An 18,345-nucleotide genomic window follows, 5' to 3' on the forward strand; every position below is an offset into this window, starting at 1 on the left:
TCGAAAGCTTGGGCGTTTTCAACTTCCATGTTGGTCCAATTAAAAGCACCTTGGTGTAAGTTCAACTGAAGAAGAATCTCAGGAAGCTCTTAAAGACCGCTTTAATAGTTTCTGGACCAGATTCTGAAATCTGCCCACAAAGCATCACCACAAGCCTTGGACTTGAGTACGGTAGCGGGCGGCACAGAATCTGGAAAACCGCGTCTCCTTTTGCTGCAAGTCTGTCTTTGGTCACTAGGTGGCGATGTATCGACTCTGTGAAAGCAGACACACGCAAGCCGGAAAAAAAAAAACACCGAAGAGAGCTTCAGGTACAAAAGGTGAGCATAGCCTTCAGCCTGGCAGAGGTAGACTGCTTTGCGGTTTCATAGGTTCGGAAACATTTACGTAAAATTACCAAGCTTTGAAAACAATCCCACAGTTAAGACAGACATGACTGGCAGAAAGAACTGAAGCAAGCGAGAGAGGGAGGGAGGGAGAGGGAGAGACCAGGCAGCAGTTTTGATATATAGCGAAAAACAGAAACTGATGCTAAAAAAAAAAAAAAAAACAGGCAAAATGATTAATTCTTACACAGAGACACTGTCAGAAGTAAACAGACACCCAGGACAGGGTGTGATTGCTGTTTTAACAAAGAAACTACCAAAACACCAGTTTCACTCGCAAGAAACTAAATCTAGAATGGGCAAGCAGGAATAAGGCTGGAGAGGAGTTGCAGAGATTCTTAAAACAGATACTATGATTCACTGAGTTGTACTCTTGCTTAACTAAACAGGCTCAAGTGTGTTTTTGGAGGGGCGGCAGTTCTGATCGGATTACTGGATACGGGTGGTTCTCTGCTTCTCTAAGGGGTACGTAAAGAATGACTGCCCAAAATAACATGCAAATATTTAAAAAAAAAAAAACACACAACTGTAAAAAAATCGACAAACAGATAGAACACAAATGCAGGTACTGTTGTAGATCGAATAAACGTTCAGAATTATTTCCCGTTTTGAAATGTATCAAGTTGCCGGATACCAGCACCATAATACTTTTGACAAAAGACAAACTGCCTCGTTTTACTATTTCAAAAAATCCCACTTTTCAAAATCTGTGTCTTACTTCTCCGTTTGATCGGACAGGCGCTTTATCAGAGCCCTTTAGCAGAGGATCACCGACGTGGGGCACGGCTGCCGAGAGCACTCCCACTCTCTCTCGGGGGGGGGGGGGGGGGGGGGGGGGGGGGTTGGGGATAAGGGGTCCTGGGCCTTACCTTGGGAGGAATTTTTAGAGATGAGCACTGGGATGGGATCAAACTCATCTTCCTTCACTTTCTCAGAGCTTTCAGGAAGAGGAGCAAACCCTGAAATCAGGTTTGTGGAGTCTGCAGCCAGAAGGGACAGATATATGAGAGAGAGAGAGAGAGAGAGAGAGAGAGAGACACACACAAGGGGAAGGCGGGGGGGTTAGTGCAGTGGAACAGAAAGTGGGCAGTTAAGAGGCTAGGAAACTGATCAGGTTACATAAACAAGAAAATAAAGCTTAGGTGGATACCAGAGTGCAAACTGTAACGTCCCTTCAGGGTGTATTGTCACCCCCACGGCAAGATCATCCGTTTTACTATCCTCTCGTTTAAAACAAAGTGCACATATACAAAGTGTCCTGGCAATATTGTGAATATTGGCAACGCTTGTAGAAAATCAACAGGTTGATGGGATTATACCCAATGCAGTCTGAATGCTCTCCGGGAGACTAGGAGTTTATGAAAAAAGTCTGGAGAAGATTTTGGTGTATACCATGTGCAGGGTGACAGGCAAGCAGAGACAGACATCTTCAGAGCTCCACACCTTGAAAAAATGACAAACTGCCTTGTCTTTTTCTGATAAATATTTTCAATTGTTTTTTATTTTTTAAATAGCAGTTTAACAGTGCCTACCCACTAAAAGGCGGATCTTGATCGCTGGTAAAGAACAGATCCATCAATCTGACACACTGGTACATCACTTTTTTGGACTTTATTTTACTATTTCAGGTTGAAGCATAATCTTTAAAAACACCACTCTGGACGGGAGTAGAAATTGGGCTCTAAAACTGCATTAAAACACAATAAACAGAACTCTTAATAACAGAGAGAGAGAGAGAGAGGAGAGAGACAGAGACAGACAGACAGAGAGAGAATGAGAATATCTTACCAGACTGCAGCGAAGCAGAGAGAGACACAGATGCAAATTCATCCAGGCCGAGGCCAAGGCCAGAGCTGGTGCCTGGGGCTTGGGAAGGGACAGGGGCAGGGGTGCTAGAGCCAGGGACAGTGGAGGGAGCAACTGGGGGGTGAGGGAGCAGAGAGCAGCCCAGCAGAGAGTCCTCCCCAGTCAGAGTGTCTGGGGGGGGGGGGGGGGTGGTGGGGGGGGGGGGGGGGGGGGGGGGGGGAGTTCAGGAGAAAAGAAGGGAAAAGGGAGAAGGGGGGGAGAAATAAAATTAAACCCAAGCAGAACTTGAAGCTTGGAGGAAGTCTGCAGCAATGGAGGCTCCTCACCCCTTTATTCACCCACAAATCGAACCCTCTGCTCAAGGGCTGCCGATTATCTCCCAGCCAATGAAACAGCTTTCAAAGGACAGCAATGTTGTTGGTCTCGATCGCTCACACACAGAACAAATGAGGGCCACGCTCTTCAAAATGGGCTTTGTTGTAAGACTCGAAGGAGTATCTCATACGCAAAAGGAATGCATTTTAATTCTCACTGAGTTTTAATAGCATTGCAGCGCTGGAATTCTGTATCCGCTATTACGACATCCAGCCTGAAGGGGGGCGCTATGTACAGGGCAAAACAATTCACAGTAATACCAATCACAACATAAACACGCTCATATTCAAAACAAGCGGGTTCAGATAGTGTCAGATGAACACAGCGAATGAAAGTGCTGAGGTTTTAAACACACGCAAAGTCAAACACAGAAACACAGTTACTGAAATCTTACATACACAACATTTACAGTTTGCAAGAGAAATACTCCCCCTGCCCTATCGCAATATCTACTCCCCAATACTCTCGCGATTCCCTCACCACATTCCTTCACAGCAGCCAGACAGAATATTATCCAGACAACTCTGAGGTATCAATTTCACTTCCTCATGATACTCCATTCCCCATCCCTGAGATTTTTCTTGAAAAACACTGCCGGGAAAACAGGACCTAGTGAACCTCCCCCCCCACCGATAGCTACCCCGGGACACACCTGTGAGGGGGGAGGACAGCGAGTCAGTCTGGGAGAGGAGCCTCTGAGCCTGGGGAGCTTCCAGACCAGGAATCAGAGAGTCCACAACGGCATCCACTTTACCTGCAAGAGAGGGAGCCAAGGATAAAGCAGAAGAATTGAGGAGTGGGCTTGACTGAAGTCTTCACAATCTTAAACAGGAGCTGACAAACCCTAGCATGATCACAGAAACCAGGACCAGAGAACACCGTAGGAAACAGAGACAGACTTGGGACCAGGCAGGAGACACTATTTGACACAGGGAGTGGGTCACCTAGCCCTGTAGTTGATGTTGAATCATTGGAGTCCTTGAAGACCAGACCTGACTAACGTTAGGAGTGATGTGAATCACAGCTGCTGCTTATCCTGGACAGATACAGTGCAACAGGTCGATAACATCAAACCCCCAAGTCAAGCTGACAAAGGTTTCTGATGAAGCCACTGGATCAGTGATTGGCCATTTCTCATCTCATGAAAAAGCAAGTGCTTCCCGGCAATAGACAAAGCAGCAACTAGAACTTATTTGCAGGCATCGTCGTTGCTGAAAACTGTATATGCAGTATACTTATTTGAGGGGAGTTCTGTAACCCAGGACTGGGTGCAGGGCTAGAGTTTCTAACTGTGTGTGCATGCATTGTGCTCAAATCGTGCAAGAACCATTAACGGAGTCTCTGCTCTCAATACTTCTCTTACTGCACAATTCAGGCAGAAACATCACGAGGAAACACTATCTGGATCATTCGATCTGAGCATGCAGCAGTGCAGCCAACTACACTATCCCTTAACCTCTGTGAACACTAGGGGCTGGTTTCACGAATCCTGGACTACTGCAGGTGATTTGATGTAAAGCACGGTCAGGCAGAGACAGACAGACAGACAGGTTACCGTTGTAGGAGCCCTCTGTGGAGCTGCCGAAGGGGTCAGCCAGAGGCAAAAGCTCAGGGAGCAGCAAGGGAGGCTCGGGGGATTTGAGTCCCTCAATCAGCTTTTCTGAGAGGTCAGCGAGAGAGAGAGAAAGAAAGACAGCAGAAAAAAAAAGGTAAAATAAAGAAGGACAAAGCCAAGCCAGCAGCAGTTAGTAACTTCACAAAGCCTTGCTTTCATGTTAAATCCAGAATCGAAACAGTGCAACTTATTTAAAAAGGAAGATTGTTTTCCCTAACTCATGAAAGTAAGGCATTAGAAGTGGCAGTGCGGTTTTTTTTCAATCCAGCAGGTGGCACTAAAGTGCAACTGTTCCATGCACACAGCAGGTTAACAGGAGCACAAAGGCTTCAGCAGGGCTTTGCACAGCTCAACCGTCACTGAACAAGCACACTGGGAGCTCTTCGCATCAGTGCTCCCTTCTCCCTCCTGTGGGATTAGACTCTGCGCGCAAAATCTACATAAAAGAAACACAGCCTCAGTGAATCGACTGCTTGTTGCAAGATTCACAGAGATACTAAATGAGAGCAGCGCTACTGACATCAAAGTACATGCTTCTTAATACTGGAGATCAAAAAATGTCCTTATTAGTGCTAACCAATTACTGGATTATTTGTCTGGATATTCTAAGAAATTGAACGTTCTTACCACGTTTCTTGAAAATCGGAGCAGCTCTCTGTTAGAGATTAGTGTGGTATACGGTGCCTTCATATATCACAGTATCCAGGGAAACGCATACATGCCAAAAGACTGAACATTGGCATCGCTGTTAGTAATCAAGGCTAGAGCCCTTTACAGCAGTCCATGCGTGTCAGTGGGGACAGTGAGCTATTCTGTCCTGATACTTACAGTCCACAGGGGGCACTGGGGCGGTAGGGCACAGGGAGGGGGGCACAGGTGGGGCTGAGGGGGGGGGGCAACTTTCAGAGGAGGAAGTGGACACTCCTGTTCCCGTCGCTCTGCTCGACCCCGTCGCTGGGGGAGAAAAGGTCACAGGTCACAACAGATTCCAACGGAATTGCAGCTCTAAAATGTCTAGCTTTGTCAATCAGTAACTTTTTAATGGATTCTCCTGTTCCTGTCGTTAAACCTGCAGAAAAATCTGCTCGTTTCTCATTGCATTTCAGCAGGTGCTTGAACCCGAACACACGCGTTTCCTAACCCTCACCAACTTCATTCATTGTGACCTGCTGGTTTTGGTCTGTACGGCTGTTCCGAAGTGAAATCGGTGAAGGCGTTTCTATCCGTTTTCTACAGCTCCGATTATCTTACAGGGGTCACGTGATAACAGTAGTTTCTGCAGATGTAAATTGTCGCGATTACTTTAGGTGCTGTAGGGCTTGAGATTAACGAAGCAAGGCTTCGTATTACTGACGGAAAATGAATTCAGCAGACGGAAGCTGTCTTTAGGAAATTCTGTCTGTGTAGCAAAAAACAAACAGCTACATTAAGAATGTAGAGTAGAGGGTTTATGAAAGAACCGCGCTGCTGTTTGAACACTGCTAGGACATTGATAACCAGCTGGCAACAAGCAAAGCTTCTAGCCGACAGCTTGTTGAAGGCATATAAAAGACACCAAGACATGCTCCAAGTCCTCTCTGTGTTCTTGAAGATAACTCTTGAATATTGGAATCAAACAAAGGAACCATGTTAAATTCTTAAGTGCTGTCTGGACATGAATCAATCTTAACAATAAACCAAAGCACTCTCACACTCTTCCTCCCCCCCCATTGCATTACCTGGAGTGTTAGAGAGCAGGACTCCCCCCAGTACTAAAGCATTGCATTACCTGGAGTGTCAGAGAGCAGGATCCCCCAGTACTAAAGCATTGCATTACCTGGAGTGTCAGAGAGCAGGATCCCCCAGTACTAAAGCATTGCATTACCTGGAGTGTCAGAGAGTGGGAGAGGGTTGAAGGGGTCTGGAACACACAGCAGGGAAGGGGGAGGGCTGGAATCCAAACCAAGAATATCAGCAGATCGCTCCCCTTAGCAGACAGAGAGAGAAGACAGACAGACCCACAGACAGACAGAAAGAAGCAAAATGACTTAAAAAATACAATATATACACATATATATAGAAATTGTTTTTTTTGTTTGTTTAACTAATGCAATGCAAGTTAACGCAAATACTCAAATATCTGAACAAACTCGTTTTGAAATGCACGCGGTGGCAGAAATTACCCTGTTCATACCGATTCAAGCAGCAGACTTCGTGAGGTATCATGCAAAGGGAAACAGTGCACACCTACATTGTAGCTGCTTTATTAATATCAGGGGCATTACAAATTAACAATGTAGCAATGTAACAATGTGTCTAGAACACCACAACTCCGTGTGTGTGTCTATATATAAATCAGACACAAACACAAAGCATTGTAATACAGTATTTGGCAATTTACAACACAGCGTTCCAAAAAGCACTTAACAAGCTTTCTCTATGCCAAAGTAATTTTTTGCACCGAGACAGAAACAAGAAGAAAGCAAAACACACAGGCGCAACCCGGCTGTGTCGATCACTTCCAGCAACACTTTCAAAAGTTTACCGAACCCCACATCTATTTGCGTGAAACCGGTCCAAAAACACAGCAAGCAGTGAAGCATTCCAGCCAACTACTGGATCAGCGTTACCAACACCCACACACAGCTGTGTAACACACACTCTTATCTGTGAGGGCGGGAGGTCTAAAATAAAGCTTCCAAGTTGTTCTTTAAATGAACGCTGAGAACAGGCCCCATTGACAAGGCCTCGGCAGCGGGTACCTACCTGCCCCGGGAGAGAAGGGCTTTGCCCCGAAGTTGTTTGCAGGAGGGGTGGGGGCTGGCTGCAAGCCTGGGATCAGATTCTCTGTGGAGGTGTTGAGCCTCTCCACAGCCTTGCCTGCTGAATACGAAAGAAACTGATTAACTGTCCAGGGCTGGAAATAAAAACTCCTATTGCATAGCGGATTCACCCATTCCAGGTTTTACCAAGAGCTTGATTAGCCACAGTGCACAGGTAACAAGCTCAGGTGCGCCTTTCTAAATTAACCCTTTGCGTCAGAAAAGCTTTTAATGGCCGAGTGAGGCTGACAGAAGCCAAAAAATAAATAAAAGGCGGATCTGAGCAAGAGACACAGTCCCTTCACCACAGAGATAACACAGACATAAACAAACAAGATAGCTGCTTCCGCATCCAGCGCTCAAAGAATATCACGGACATTTGCAGAGCTTTTGGAGATGTTATAGTAGTAAAATAATGACTTGGATCACATTATTGAGGAGTTTGGTGATAAAACGAGTGATCAGGAGAGGATTTATCAGTATGCACGACTATGAAGAGATATGTAATAAATACAGCGAACAAGGGGTGGGGAGGGGCTGGAAATGCAGTACTGAGTGTCCTGTTGATATGCAGTGCCTTTTAAACCTGTTATGCTATGAATAAAAATACTTAAAACAGCGGGGGTGTAAAATAAACAGCATGTGTGACAGGCGCTGAATAAAGGGACCGCAAAGGGTTAAAATCAGGATCAAAGCAGCTGTAGTTCCATTTCAGCTGAAAGGAACTATATAGTAAATACAGCACTTCATGTCGGTTCTTCAAAGCATCTACAAGGAGCTCCTTACTGTCGGCAAGCTTGCCAAAGTCTTTGTTGAGAAGCTCCTCCGCGGTGAGTTTGGAGAAGTTGTCGTTGCCGAAAGGGTTCCAGGACAAGGCTTCAGGGGGGGTGCTCAGCGCGGAGGGGAGGTCTGCGGCTGGAGGGGGCTGGTACACACTCTGCTGGGAGGAGTGGGGAGAGCCAGAGGGAGTGGTGCTGGCAGACCTGAAAACACACAAGAGACACACAGAGAGAGAGAGAGAGAGAGAGTCATAAAATCACCTTTCAGCATGAAAATACTCTGCAGAAAGACTATAAAAAAAAAAAAAGACACTATTTCAGGGTCTTCTACTGAAAAAGAAAAACAGATGACATGATTTTTTTGGACTGTTGCAATTCATACAGTGGTCTGTCCCGGCTCCTGTCCGCAGCCCTGCAGTGTCCAGAGTCTTACTTGGACTTGTTGAGTCCGGCCTCGGCCGCAGCAGCCTGCAGCAGCTGTGTGGACTTGCTGACCGGCACGCCGAACACCGCGCTGTGTGTGACATCGCTCACGATGCGGCGGTGACCCCCACGCTGGGTCTTGGGGGAGGATGGGGGGGTGAGGGACCCCACTTTCTGCACCGGACGAGCCCTGCCTTGGGACAACACCTGGGGAGCACACAAAGCCAGAATGAACCCACCTTGGGAACACGCTGCAAACAGAAACAAGAACTCCGAGACAGTCCAGCCATGCTTTCGTTCGCGAAACAGGATTACAAAATCTAAAAGCATTTTTTTTCTTTGAAATCATGGTCTCAGCACTGCTCAGCTGACAGCGATTCACCTTGGCAGGCAGCTCATGGATCGCTGATCCGAGACAGCACGTGTCTGACACACTTCAGAAGGACAGCGAACGCCTGAAAGCAGGTCTGTGATTTTCTCTTGGGACAAAACTCGAGTACCGTCAAACCTGTGCAGGGTGACCGATGCTGAATTCAAAGTACAACACGAGATCAGATCTACTACAAAAGGTAGCTTTACCGTCTCCTCTGGCACTGCAGCGGGCTGCGTTTGCTGCGATGGGGAGGGCTGCTTGTGCTGCATGACAGCTTGAGGTGGCTGCTGCTGCATGGGGAGCTGCGCGGGTGGTGCTTGCTGTTGAGGAGGCTGCTGCACCACTGCTGCAGCCTTCTGCTGCATGGCTGCCTGCTGCGCCATTTGTTGTGCCTGCTGCTGCTGCTGCTGCTGTTGCAGGTAGAAGTTCTGCATCATCTGCTGCTGCATCATTTGCTGCTGGGCTGCCGCCTGCTGCAGGACTTGGTACTGCTGCGTTCAGGGCGAGACATGCAACAAAAACATGCGATCACCGATCCCCTCTCAGAGGTCTTGCGGCACTTTTAAAGCAGGACTTGACACTTGCGCTAGGCCTGCACCCAGTCCTGGGTTGCTCAGCTATATCAATGAAATAACCAGGTAGGTGCCAGGAGTTTCATCAGCCCCCCTGGTAAATTCTCCTCACAGCGTGAATAAGTCATGCTCGAGTCTGTGCCTTTACTAATAGGTGTTGTTCATGAAGCTACTGTATAAAAAGGAGGAGCAATGTATTCGACACCAAACTCCTGGCCCCTGATCACTTCAATAACATACTAAATTGAAATCACAGGTCCAGGGCTTGTGAGAATTTCAAGCCATTAGAGAGAAAAGAACTGGGGTTTATTCTTAATGAAATCATTGAGCAAAAGCAATGAGACATCAATAAACACAGCGCATTACACTGGAAAAGAAAGCGGGCAAGTCGCACAGGAGACAGCAGCAACAGCAAGAACAGAAACGAATGAATTACATGCAAGAACACAAAAATAGAAACGCTATGTAGCTAGCAGTGCTGGGAACAATATCAGTATATTATAGATACAGTAACCACAGAGGAGGGGGCAGTGTAGGAGACAACACAGCAGGGACAGTAACCACAGAGGACAGTTCTCTGCATTTATGCTTTGCATTCTACAGCAGGGCTGACGCGGCTCAAATCATGAATTTCGCACTCATCCGTGACTTCAAACACTTCTCCAGTGATGGATCAGGCACTCTCTTTAGTGCTACATTTCCCCCCCCACAGTATTCAAATGGCCGTGCTTGTATACAGCCAAAGGTTTTGCATCCCCCTATAGAATTACCACATCTGGCTTTATAAAGTCAAATGAAACCTGCTGAATAATGTTACGCTGGACATACCACTTTGTAGGTTTTCCCCACATACTTCACAAACAACTGACAAATTGAAACCCAATATGCAAAATTCTAGGCTATGCAAAACTTGTGCCCATAGCTGTACAGATGATAGACAGATTATCACGCTAAGAAACTGTGGCTTAGAAATGCGTGGATTGAGGGATGGAAAGAAGACTCCCGTTGCACAGCAGTTTGAACCATTGCTGGTTTCCCTAGGAATCTAATAAGACACACCTGAGCTGGTTACCTATACACCGTGGATAACCAAGCAGATATTAAAACCTGGAATGGGCGACACTGCTATGCAACAGGGCTCTTATTTCCATACCTGAATCCACACATTTCCAAGCAGCAGTTTCTTGGAGTGATAAATCACCCTGGTCGACCCTCATCTGTATCGTTAGCACCTGATTTATGAGGAGCGATCCATCCCCAATAATGGGTTTGTGGAGCACTGCTGACAATGAAGAGGATCGAAGGGATGACATGAGCAGCCACTGGTGCCACGCGACTCAGACTGCAGGGACAGGTCTGAAACCGCGGAGGCACGAGGACACACTAGAGCCACGATAAAGAAATGCACGCCATCCACCACGCATGCGAGTTTACAACACACACCTACCACATGTATACTGCAGTAATCTACACCCCACTGTGCACAACTGGACAATTCCCGATTGTGCCAAATTCACAAAGTAGTGGAAATTGTCATTAGCACGGCTGCAAAACATTGCTACAGCAAGACATCTCTAATGTTTGGTGAACAGCTAAATGTTTAGCAGCAGGGTCACCGTCAAGTAATGTAAATAAGACTCCCATTGCATAGCAGTTTGATCCATTTCTGGTTTGAGTCTAAGGATGCCTAAGCTTGTTGCCTACACACTGTGGCTAATCAAGCTCATAGCGAAACTGCTATGCAATAGGAGTCTTCCTTCACTGAAGTGGACCAAAAGGGGGTGGGGTTAAGGGCGGTGCTTAACCCCTAACATCAACTTAATTTATGAATTAAAGTGAACTCAAAACTGGTTGTGTTTAATCTCTCTCTCCCTGCCAGGTAAAGTGACCCACCTGCTGTGTCTGAACAGCCTGCTGTTGCTGCTTCAGGAAGAGCTGCTGGTGCTGGGGCATGGCTTGGGGGTGAGCGGGAGGGGCCGGAGACTGAGAGGGCGTGGTTTGCAGCTGGGTGGGAGGAGCCTGTGTGGGCATGGCTTGCTGCTTGGGGGTGGGAGCCTGGGGAGCTTGAGCCTTCTGCGATTGGACAGCCGGGGCAGGGGAGGGCTGGGCGCCGGCCAGAGTAACACCTGTAAAAAAAAAAAAAAAAAAAAAATTAAAAAACCAGAGAAGGTAGGATGGCTTGTAAAAGCCCTTGCTCAGCTAAGGCTCTAATGGTTTCTTTCCAGGTGTCTTCATTCGAAACTGCCTTTATCAGCTGCAGTCCAGCCTGCTAATGTCGCACTCCCTCTGCTTATTAATCAACAGAATACACTGGGAGTCGCTGGAGAGAAGCACCCGATTTGGTTATAGTCACACTCCAGTGAGTATCACTCGCATCTATCACTTGTACAATCCCATTTAATATTCCGAATTACACAGAAAAGCAGGCATATTTAGTACATCAACGTGTACTCTGTGTTGTTAATGAAGGTTGTCTATGAATAATATTCGTCTCTACTTAATTTTAGCTCAGTCCCTTTGAAAAAAAAAAAAAAAAAAAAAAAAAAAAAAAAGATTGCACCATTAAAACGTTTTACACAACAGCAGTTTCACACTGCAGTAGTCAAAACCCACCCGTCACCAGGCTGCCACTCTACACTGCTGCAGTCTTTCCTGCATGGGCTGTGTAGAAGTCTCGTTAAAGCTCTCCCTCGCTTGTACATCGCGCTGTCCACGGCTCTCCGTGGCTGTGGATTGTGGGGCGCTCACCTTGTTGCTGGGCGGGCACCAGGGGCGCGTTGGCTCTCTTGCGAGGGGTGAGGGCTGGCTGGATGGGCAGGATGCCGACTGCGTTTGGCTGAGTCTGCCCAGCTTTGGGGCGCTGCCGGGGGGCAATGGAGGTCTCGGTGGTGGGGATGGGGTCAGTCAGCCTGGGCAGGAGAAGTTATAGGTAGCTTGCTAACATACTGGCATGGCTTCACTTTCATCTCAAAAGAACTACTGCATTGCATGTTATTACATTGCACTGTAGTGCATTGCTATTGGTATGAAAGGACTCCACATTAATACAGACTTCCAGTTGAAACTCTGGCTGTTGAACTGAAGTTACTTTTAGTATTTCTCATCACACGTCATATACAAAGGAGCCCCGTTGGGACCGCTGCACATATTGTGATCTGCATTGCCTTCTGGCTCCCCTATATACAGCAAGTGGTCCGCTCCAGTCGTCCCCCCCTCCTCTCACCTGGCTTTGGTCTGGCTCTTCTTGGCTACAGCCTCGCTGGCTCGGATCGGTTCAGGAAGCTTGGCCGGGATTGGAGAGTTCTGACAAAGGAACGGAGGGAGTCCATGAACAGGAATGTGTACAGTAGCAGGGGGAGAGGGAAGACTCCTACTGCATAGCAGTCTCATCCATCTACTCCAGGTTTTACCACAGGCTTGATTAGACAGTGTGTAGGTAACAAGGTCAGGCGTGTCTTATTAAACTCTGAGTAAAACAAGGAATGGATCCAACTGCTATGCAATGGGAGTCTTATTTCCATCGCTGCAGTAGGTATCTCATTAGGTCTCAAAGCAAAGAACTTACTCTTATACAACAGTGAGACAGTAAGTTAGATTCTGTCAGGCAAATCAGATCCCATTTCATCACTCTCTCGAAGAACGCAACATCAGTAGCATTTCAACGCACTTTTTAAAACGACAATTAAGAAAGACAACACTACACACCAATGTTGGCTACACAACAAGAACACACACCAACCTGCGCATTTTGCACTGAGCATTCCTTCCTGGCCAGCTTGAAGGCAAAGTAGGAGACCTGGTAGATATCAGGGCGCTGGTCAGGGTCAGGCTCCAGCATGTAACCTGAGGAGAGGAAAGAGGGGGAACGGGGGAGGGATGGCGTGAGAGGGGGAAGGGGAAGGGAGGAGGGAAGGAGAGGGGGAAGGAGGGAGGAGAGAGTGAGAAGGAGGGAGAGACAGAGCAATTGCTATCTGATAGAGATTGCTCCCTGCAAGTCATATTCAGCTAAATTGCTCTTACCCATACATGCAGGTGATTGGTGCTTTCCATACTGTTATTATCAGTAAAATGATTAGCGTTATTATCATCATACAAAGCGTGCAAGAGAAAGTACACTCGACTTGATTAGAGGCAGCCATCGAACAGCAAGGATCATATTGCAAGTGATTAAATCCAAAACAAAACATAGTAACATATTTGATCTGTTTCTGTGGATTCTGTTGTGACCTCAATTTTCATTACTATTTAAAAAAAAAAACGCTATGAATTTTTTTGTAGGAAGGATTTCCACAGTGATCGCAAACGTGGCTACATTTTAGCAGTGACTCACTGTAGCATGACTCAAAATTTAGACTGTTGTAACATTACTGCTGTAGATAGACAGGAGTCTTACAGGCACGCGCACACACACACACACACACACACACACACACAATAGTAATTATATCATCTAACTGATAGATAAGTTCAATTACACATTTGTCATTCGACCACTTCTGTATTTTAAACCACTTCTGGTGACCCCATTTGTTTGAAAGTAGTAGAAGTTCTATACTAGATACTGCTTGGTTATTATGTATAAACACAGTAAACATGCTAGTGTGTGCCGTTATGTTGCTTTAGTACAATTGTAATTATGGCCAATTACTGCAGCATAATTGGAACTGTGATTGCACAAACTAGCATTGTAATTGCAAGTTCAGCAGACAGTCCTGCTGTGATTGTAACTGTAACAGAGCGCTGGCTGCACCCCAGCCTGCGCAGTACGTACGGATGAGACAGTGCATGTCAGGGGAGTAGCGAGAGTTGTCGGGGATGGTGAAGCTGCCGTCACAGATGGCCACCTGGCTTTCCCCGAAGGGCAGGGTGAAGAAGCAGAGCTTGTAGAGAAGGCAGCCCATCGCCTGGAACAGAGAGGCAGGGTGAGAGACAGAGACAGGGAGAGACAGCCTGCAGGGGTAGGAAGTCACTGCGTGAAGTGCAGGGCAAGTCATCCAATCAGGAGTTCACAGCTTCCAATCCTGCTCTCGCCTTGGCCTGGGAGCCATGCACTGGCCTCTGTGCTCCCAGCGTTCAAACTTACTTTAAATATAAAACTCTGACAAACAACACAGGATGCATCAAAGGTAAAGCAATGAGTTCCTTGTAGGTTCTGTAACACTCTTTCACTGTCTCTTAGCTTGTCATTCATTTTGCACTTTTCAAAACAAAACCCTTAAAACAGCTGCTAAATGCTGCATACTGTGCAGTACAACAGTTGTAATGTTTGGCATGCAATCTGATTAAAATATCCAGAAAATTCTTCATCCTGTGGATAGTGCCGTTTCAGACAACAGTTATAAAAGAAAATCTAAATGTGAAATATTATTAAAAAACACACACACACAATGGGACACCTACCCAGATATCTGCCTTGGTAGTGATGATGTGCCCGCTGTACAGGTTCACCATCTCGGGAGCGCGGTAAGACAGGGTGGTGTACCTGACACACACAGAGAGGGAGACCGTGACTCTGGGGAGGAACACACTAAACCCCAGCAGCTGAACCAAGGGGGAGCAGCGACATGACCTGGGACCCCCCCATCCTTTTTAAAACCACTCCCAATTCCAAATTCCACTCCCTTTTAAATCAATTCCTTTTACACGACTATTGAGCAAACACATGTACAACCTGTGAAACACATGCACAAATTTATTAGCAACAGTTGTGTAACTGCATGTGTTGCTGGTGACAAGTTGCACATGTTTGACAAAGCAATTTCCATCCCGTTACTTCTAGAAAAACACTTGATTCAGCCTGTGCTACGTAGATCGAAGGTAGGCAACTAGCTCCTGAACATAGTAATAATGATGATAGCAAATATTAAAAAAACACCAAGAACACGTCATTTGAAGCTGCCTGCTCTTTAATCAATGCTCAGTGCATGCGATGGGGTTTATGAGACGGGACTCACTTCTTGATCTCGTCCTCCACCACCGTCACCCCCTCACTCTGTGGGTTCTGGTATTTATTGGTGGCGCTGCCGAAATCGCACAGAACGTAATGACCCCGGTCATGGAGCAGGATGTTTTCTACCTGAAGAAAAAACACAAAATAAAAAACAGAGAGAGACCAGATTAGGGCCGTCCTGGTCAGTACCACTGCCTCGTTCACATGAGCACAGACAGACCGCCAACCCGAGCATTCCTCCTGAACCACCATCGACAGTCTAGTCGAGGGAAAAGACGGAGTTTCCACGCAGACGGAGGTTGGCAGATTTTTCCCCAGCATGCCCTGCTCACGCCAGACATGGATTCTACGTTCAGCCCAGGTTGAGGGGAGCATGGAAAACGAGGTTCATACCACGTTCCTTTTCTAGGATTGTGATCTGATCTCAGACAGATAAACTCAGCAACAGCAGCTGGGTCAGGGCTGCTCAGGACTTCAGCTTGGACGGAGACCTGCTCAGATCTTTGCCGGTACGCAGAGTTAGAGAATTTAAACTCGGGACGGTGGTACCTTGAGGTCACGGTGGATAATGGGAGTCTTGCACTGGTGGAGCCGCGCCACTGCCTCACACGTGTCGCAGAAAATCTGCAGCACCTCTGTCTCTGTGAAGCCAGTCTGGAGACGCTGGTTCATCAGGTTTACAACCTGACCACCTGAGAGAGAGAGAGAGAGAGAGAGAGAGAGAGAGAGAGAGAGTCATGACCCACGCCAACTGATAAGGACGCACGCTGAATATTATTAAATCACCCCCCCCCCCCCCCCCCCCCCCTCCCAGCCTCTTGGTTTGCATGGGTACAGCTGGTTAGAAAGGCCTGTCAAGTGTGAAACATTAGTGACGATCATCCCTCGAGACGTCACCCAGCACCTTGGGGAGTCTACGTCACGCCAGGGCTGTATTCGGAACAAACAGCGGCCCGTTTTTAAAACAGCTCTGGAGGTTTCACGAACTACAAACTTTGATTTGAAGGAATTCCGATGGGCTTAACAAAAAAAAAAAAAAAAAAAACAGTCCTTGACAAAACACTCCTTTAAAAAAAAAAAAAAAAAAACACTCCTTAAGTTTAGTTCAAACACAGCTGGGGTCAATTACAATTCCGCAACTCGTAATTAATCTCAATTACAAAGTGTAATTGTAATTGAACCTTGGCAAACCTGTTCAATTGTAATTAATTATACAGTGTAACCGAATGACGTCAGTTCAATTGCGAGTCTCCACCTCGTTCCATCTATGCCAGACTCCACTAAGACCAGCAGCCCCTGCTCACCCCGGCAGTAGTCCATGACGATGAGCACCTCCCACACGTCTCCCGCTCCCACCGGCGTGACACTGGAGTCCAGGAAGCCCACGATGTTCCGATGGCCCACAAGGTCCCTCTGCGGAGAAGAGCGAGAGTGAAGCCAAGGCTGGGACAGAGAGACAGAGAGAGAGAAAGAGAGAGAGAGAGAGAGAGAGACACACACACACACTCACCATGATCTGAATCTCCTGCTTGCACACTTGCAGGTCGTGCTCGTTGTTGACGTACATCCTCTTCAGGGCGCAGCGCACACCCTGGTGAGTTCGCACGAGGAACACGATGGCAAATCCACCTGGGGAGGGAGGGAGGGAGCGGGGCAGCACTTCATAAGGGAAATCAACCAACACGATCAGCCTGTACACAGATAAAAGCACTGACAAAAACGCCCGAGTATGAAGGAACTGAAGTTCGAAAATCTTCAGTTTATTTTGTTTTTCACGGTGCTGAACATCGAGCAGTGACGCACTCTCAAATACTGAAAAAAAACCACACCTACTTAAATTTTAATAGCATGTCAACAATTAACAGGGATGTAAATGAGACCCCTATTGCATAGCAGTTTCACCCACTCCAGGTTTTACTACCAGCTTGATTATCCACAGTGTGTCGGTACCAAGCTCAGGTGTCTTATCAAATTCTTAGTAAACGCAGGAACGGATCAACCCGTTCTGCAATGGGAGTCTTATTCCCATCCCTGACACATGAGGATTCAAACAGGGCACCAGGGTGATTGATCAATATTTAAATGACAGCTGACAAAATAAATCAACTGTTGCAAATGTTACAAAGTCCCCCGAGTGGCCTTTGAGTGCACCATTCAAATCCTTCACATACTCACAGCGGGGTTCGATAAAAGACCCACTCAGCATCTTTTGTATCTGCTTCATGCATCAAAAGATCCCAAAGAAATGTTGCAACACCCCCAGGGGCAGGATAGGCTTGAACCACTCTCAACAAATGCATGCCATGCACCATCAACAATAACCATTTAGAGACCTTAAATAAAGAAATCACAGGTTTGCATGGCTGGTAAACCACAAAGGTAGCCGGGATACAGAGACTTTTATTTATATCTATAAAAGACTTTGGTTTAAACCCCGGTTCTTGTCAATGCAATCACAAGAGGTGCAAGCAGGAACCAGTCTCGTAATCAAATATTGACACGGTAACAATGGATTCATCTGAAAACATGCGTTTCGTACACACAGCAGAAACACGTGCATTGACAAAATACTTCAGCGGAACAAGCAAAAAATAGTTCTCTACCGCCTTCCAACACAACTGGAAACAGGCATGCGTTAGTAATACATTAGACACACAGGGACGGAAATAAGACTCCTATTGCATAACAGTTTTACCCATTTCAGGTTTTATTATGTGCTAGTAACCAGCTCAGTCTTATTACGCAGGAATGGATCAACCCTTTCTGCAATGGGAGTCTTACCCTGATCCGTGAGGGTCCAAACATGGCACCAGATCAATATTTAATGACGGCTGGCAATATAAAAGCCACGGCGATCAAGAATCAATTCACTGTTGCAACTGCTACAAAGTTGCTGAGTGACTTCGAACTGCGCCATTCAATACCTCCACAATACTCACAGGAGTGGAAATCACAAGTCAACACGAAGGATATCAAAACACACAAATTCAGGGCTAGAAAAAGGACTCCCGTTGCATAGCAGTTTCACCCATTCCTGGTTTCCCTGAGAGTTTAATAAGACACACCTGAGCTTGTTACTGGCTAATCAAGCTTGTATTAAAACCTGGAACGGGGGAAACTGTTGTGTATAGGAGTCGTGTTTCGATCCCTGTAACTTGTGCCTTGATTCTAACCCCCTTGTATCAATATTCTGTAAACTGGATACAAGCTGCACAGTTTTGCCTCAGTATCAAAGACTCCACTACAGAAAATACTGCATGGTCTC

At 46.6% G+C, this 18,345-nt stretch overlaps 1 protein-coding gene across 8 annotated transcripts in view; it reads right to left on the reverse strand.

Annotated features, from left to right (window-relative positions):
• Positions 1-18,345, reverse strand: part of aak1b (AP2 associated kinase 1b) — a 33,520-nt gene that overhangs the window by 10,504 nt on the left and 4,671 nt on the right. For 2 of the 8 annotated variants that reach the window (XM_041233512.1, XM_041233520.1), the window contains exons 2-20: positions 16,591-16,709; positions 16,385-16,493; positions 15,630-15,772; positions 15,085-15,206; positions 14,531-14,612; positions 13,902-14,034; positions 12,870-12,973; positions 12,354-12,433; positions 11,879-12,039; positions 11,024-11,256; positions 8,765-9,049; positions 8,196-8,392; positions 7,770-7,966; positions 6,928-7,044; positions 6,047-6,148; positions 4,123-4,227; positions 3,220-3,321; positions 2,175-2,363; positions 1,256-1,366 (exon numbers count right to left, since the gene is read on the reverse strand). In XM_041233512.1, coding sequence (XP_041089446.1) covers positions 1,256-1,366; positions 2,175-2,363; positions 3,220-3,321; positions 4,123-4,227; positions 6,047-6,148; positions 6,928-7,044; positions 7,770-7,966; positions 8,196-8,392; positions 8,765-9,049; positions 11,024-11,256; positions 11,879-12,039; positions 12,354-12,433; positions 12,870-12,973; positions 13,902-14,034; positions 14,531-14,612; positions 15,085-15,206; positions 15,630-15,772; positions 16,385-16,493; positions 16,591-16,709 — 2,691 coding nt within the window. The remainder of the gene's footprint in view (positions 1-1,255; positions 1,367-2,174; positions 2,364-3,219; positions 3,322-4,122; positions 4,228-6,046; positions 6,149-6,927; positions 7,045-7,769; positions 7,967-8,195; positions 8,393-8,764; positions 9,050-11,023; positions 11,257-11,878; positions 12,040-12,353; positions 12,434-12,869; positions 12,974-13,901; positions 14,035-14,530; positions 14,613-15,084; positions 15,207-15,629; positions 15,773-16,384; positions 16,494-16,590; positions 16,710-18,345) is intronic. The other 6 variants (XM_041233514.1, XM_041233513.1, XM_041233515.1 and 3 more) reach the window with 6 other exon arrangements.

This window comes from Polyodon spathula, chromosome 31, assembly GCF_017654505.1.
Source record: "Polyodon spathula isolate WHYD16114869_AA chromosome 31, ASM1765450v1, whole genome shotgun sequence".
NCBI lineage: Eukaryota > Metazoa > Chordata > Actinopteri > Acipenseriformes > Polyodontidae > Polyodon > Polyodon spathula.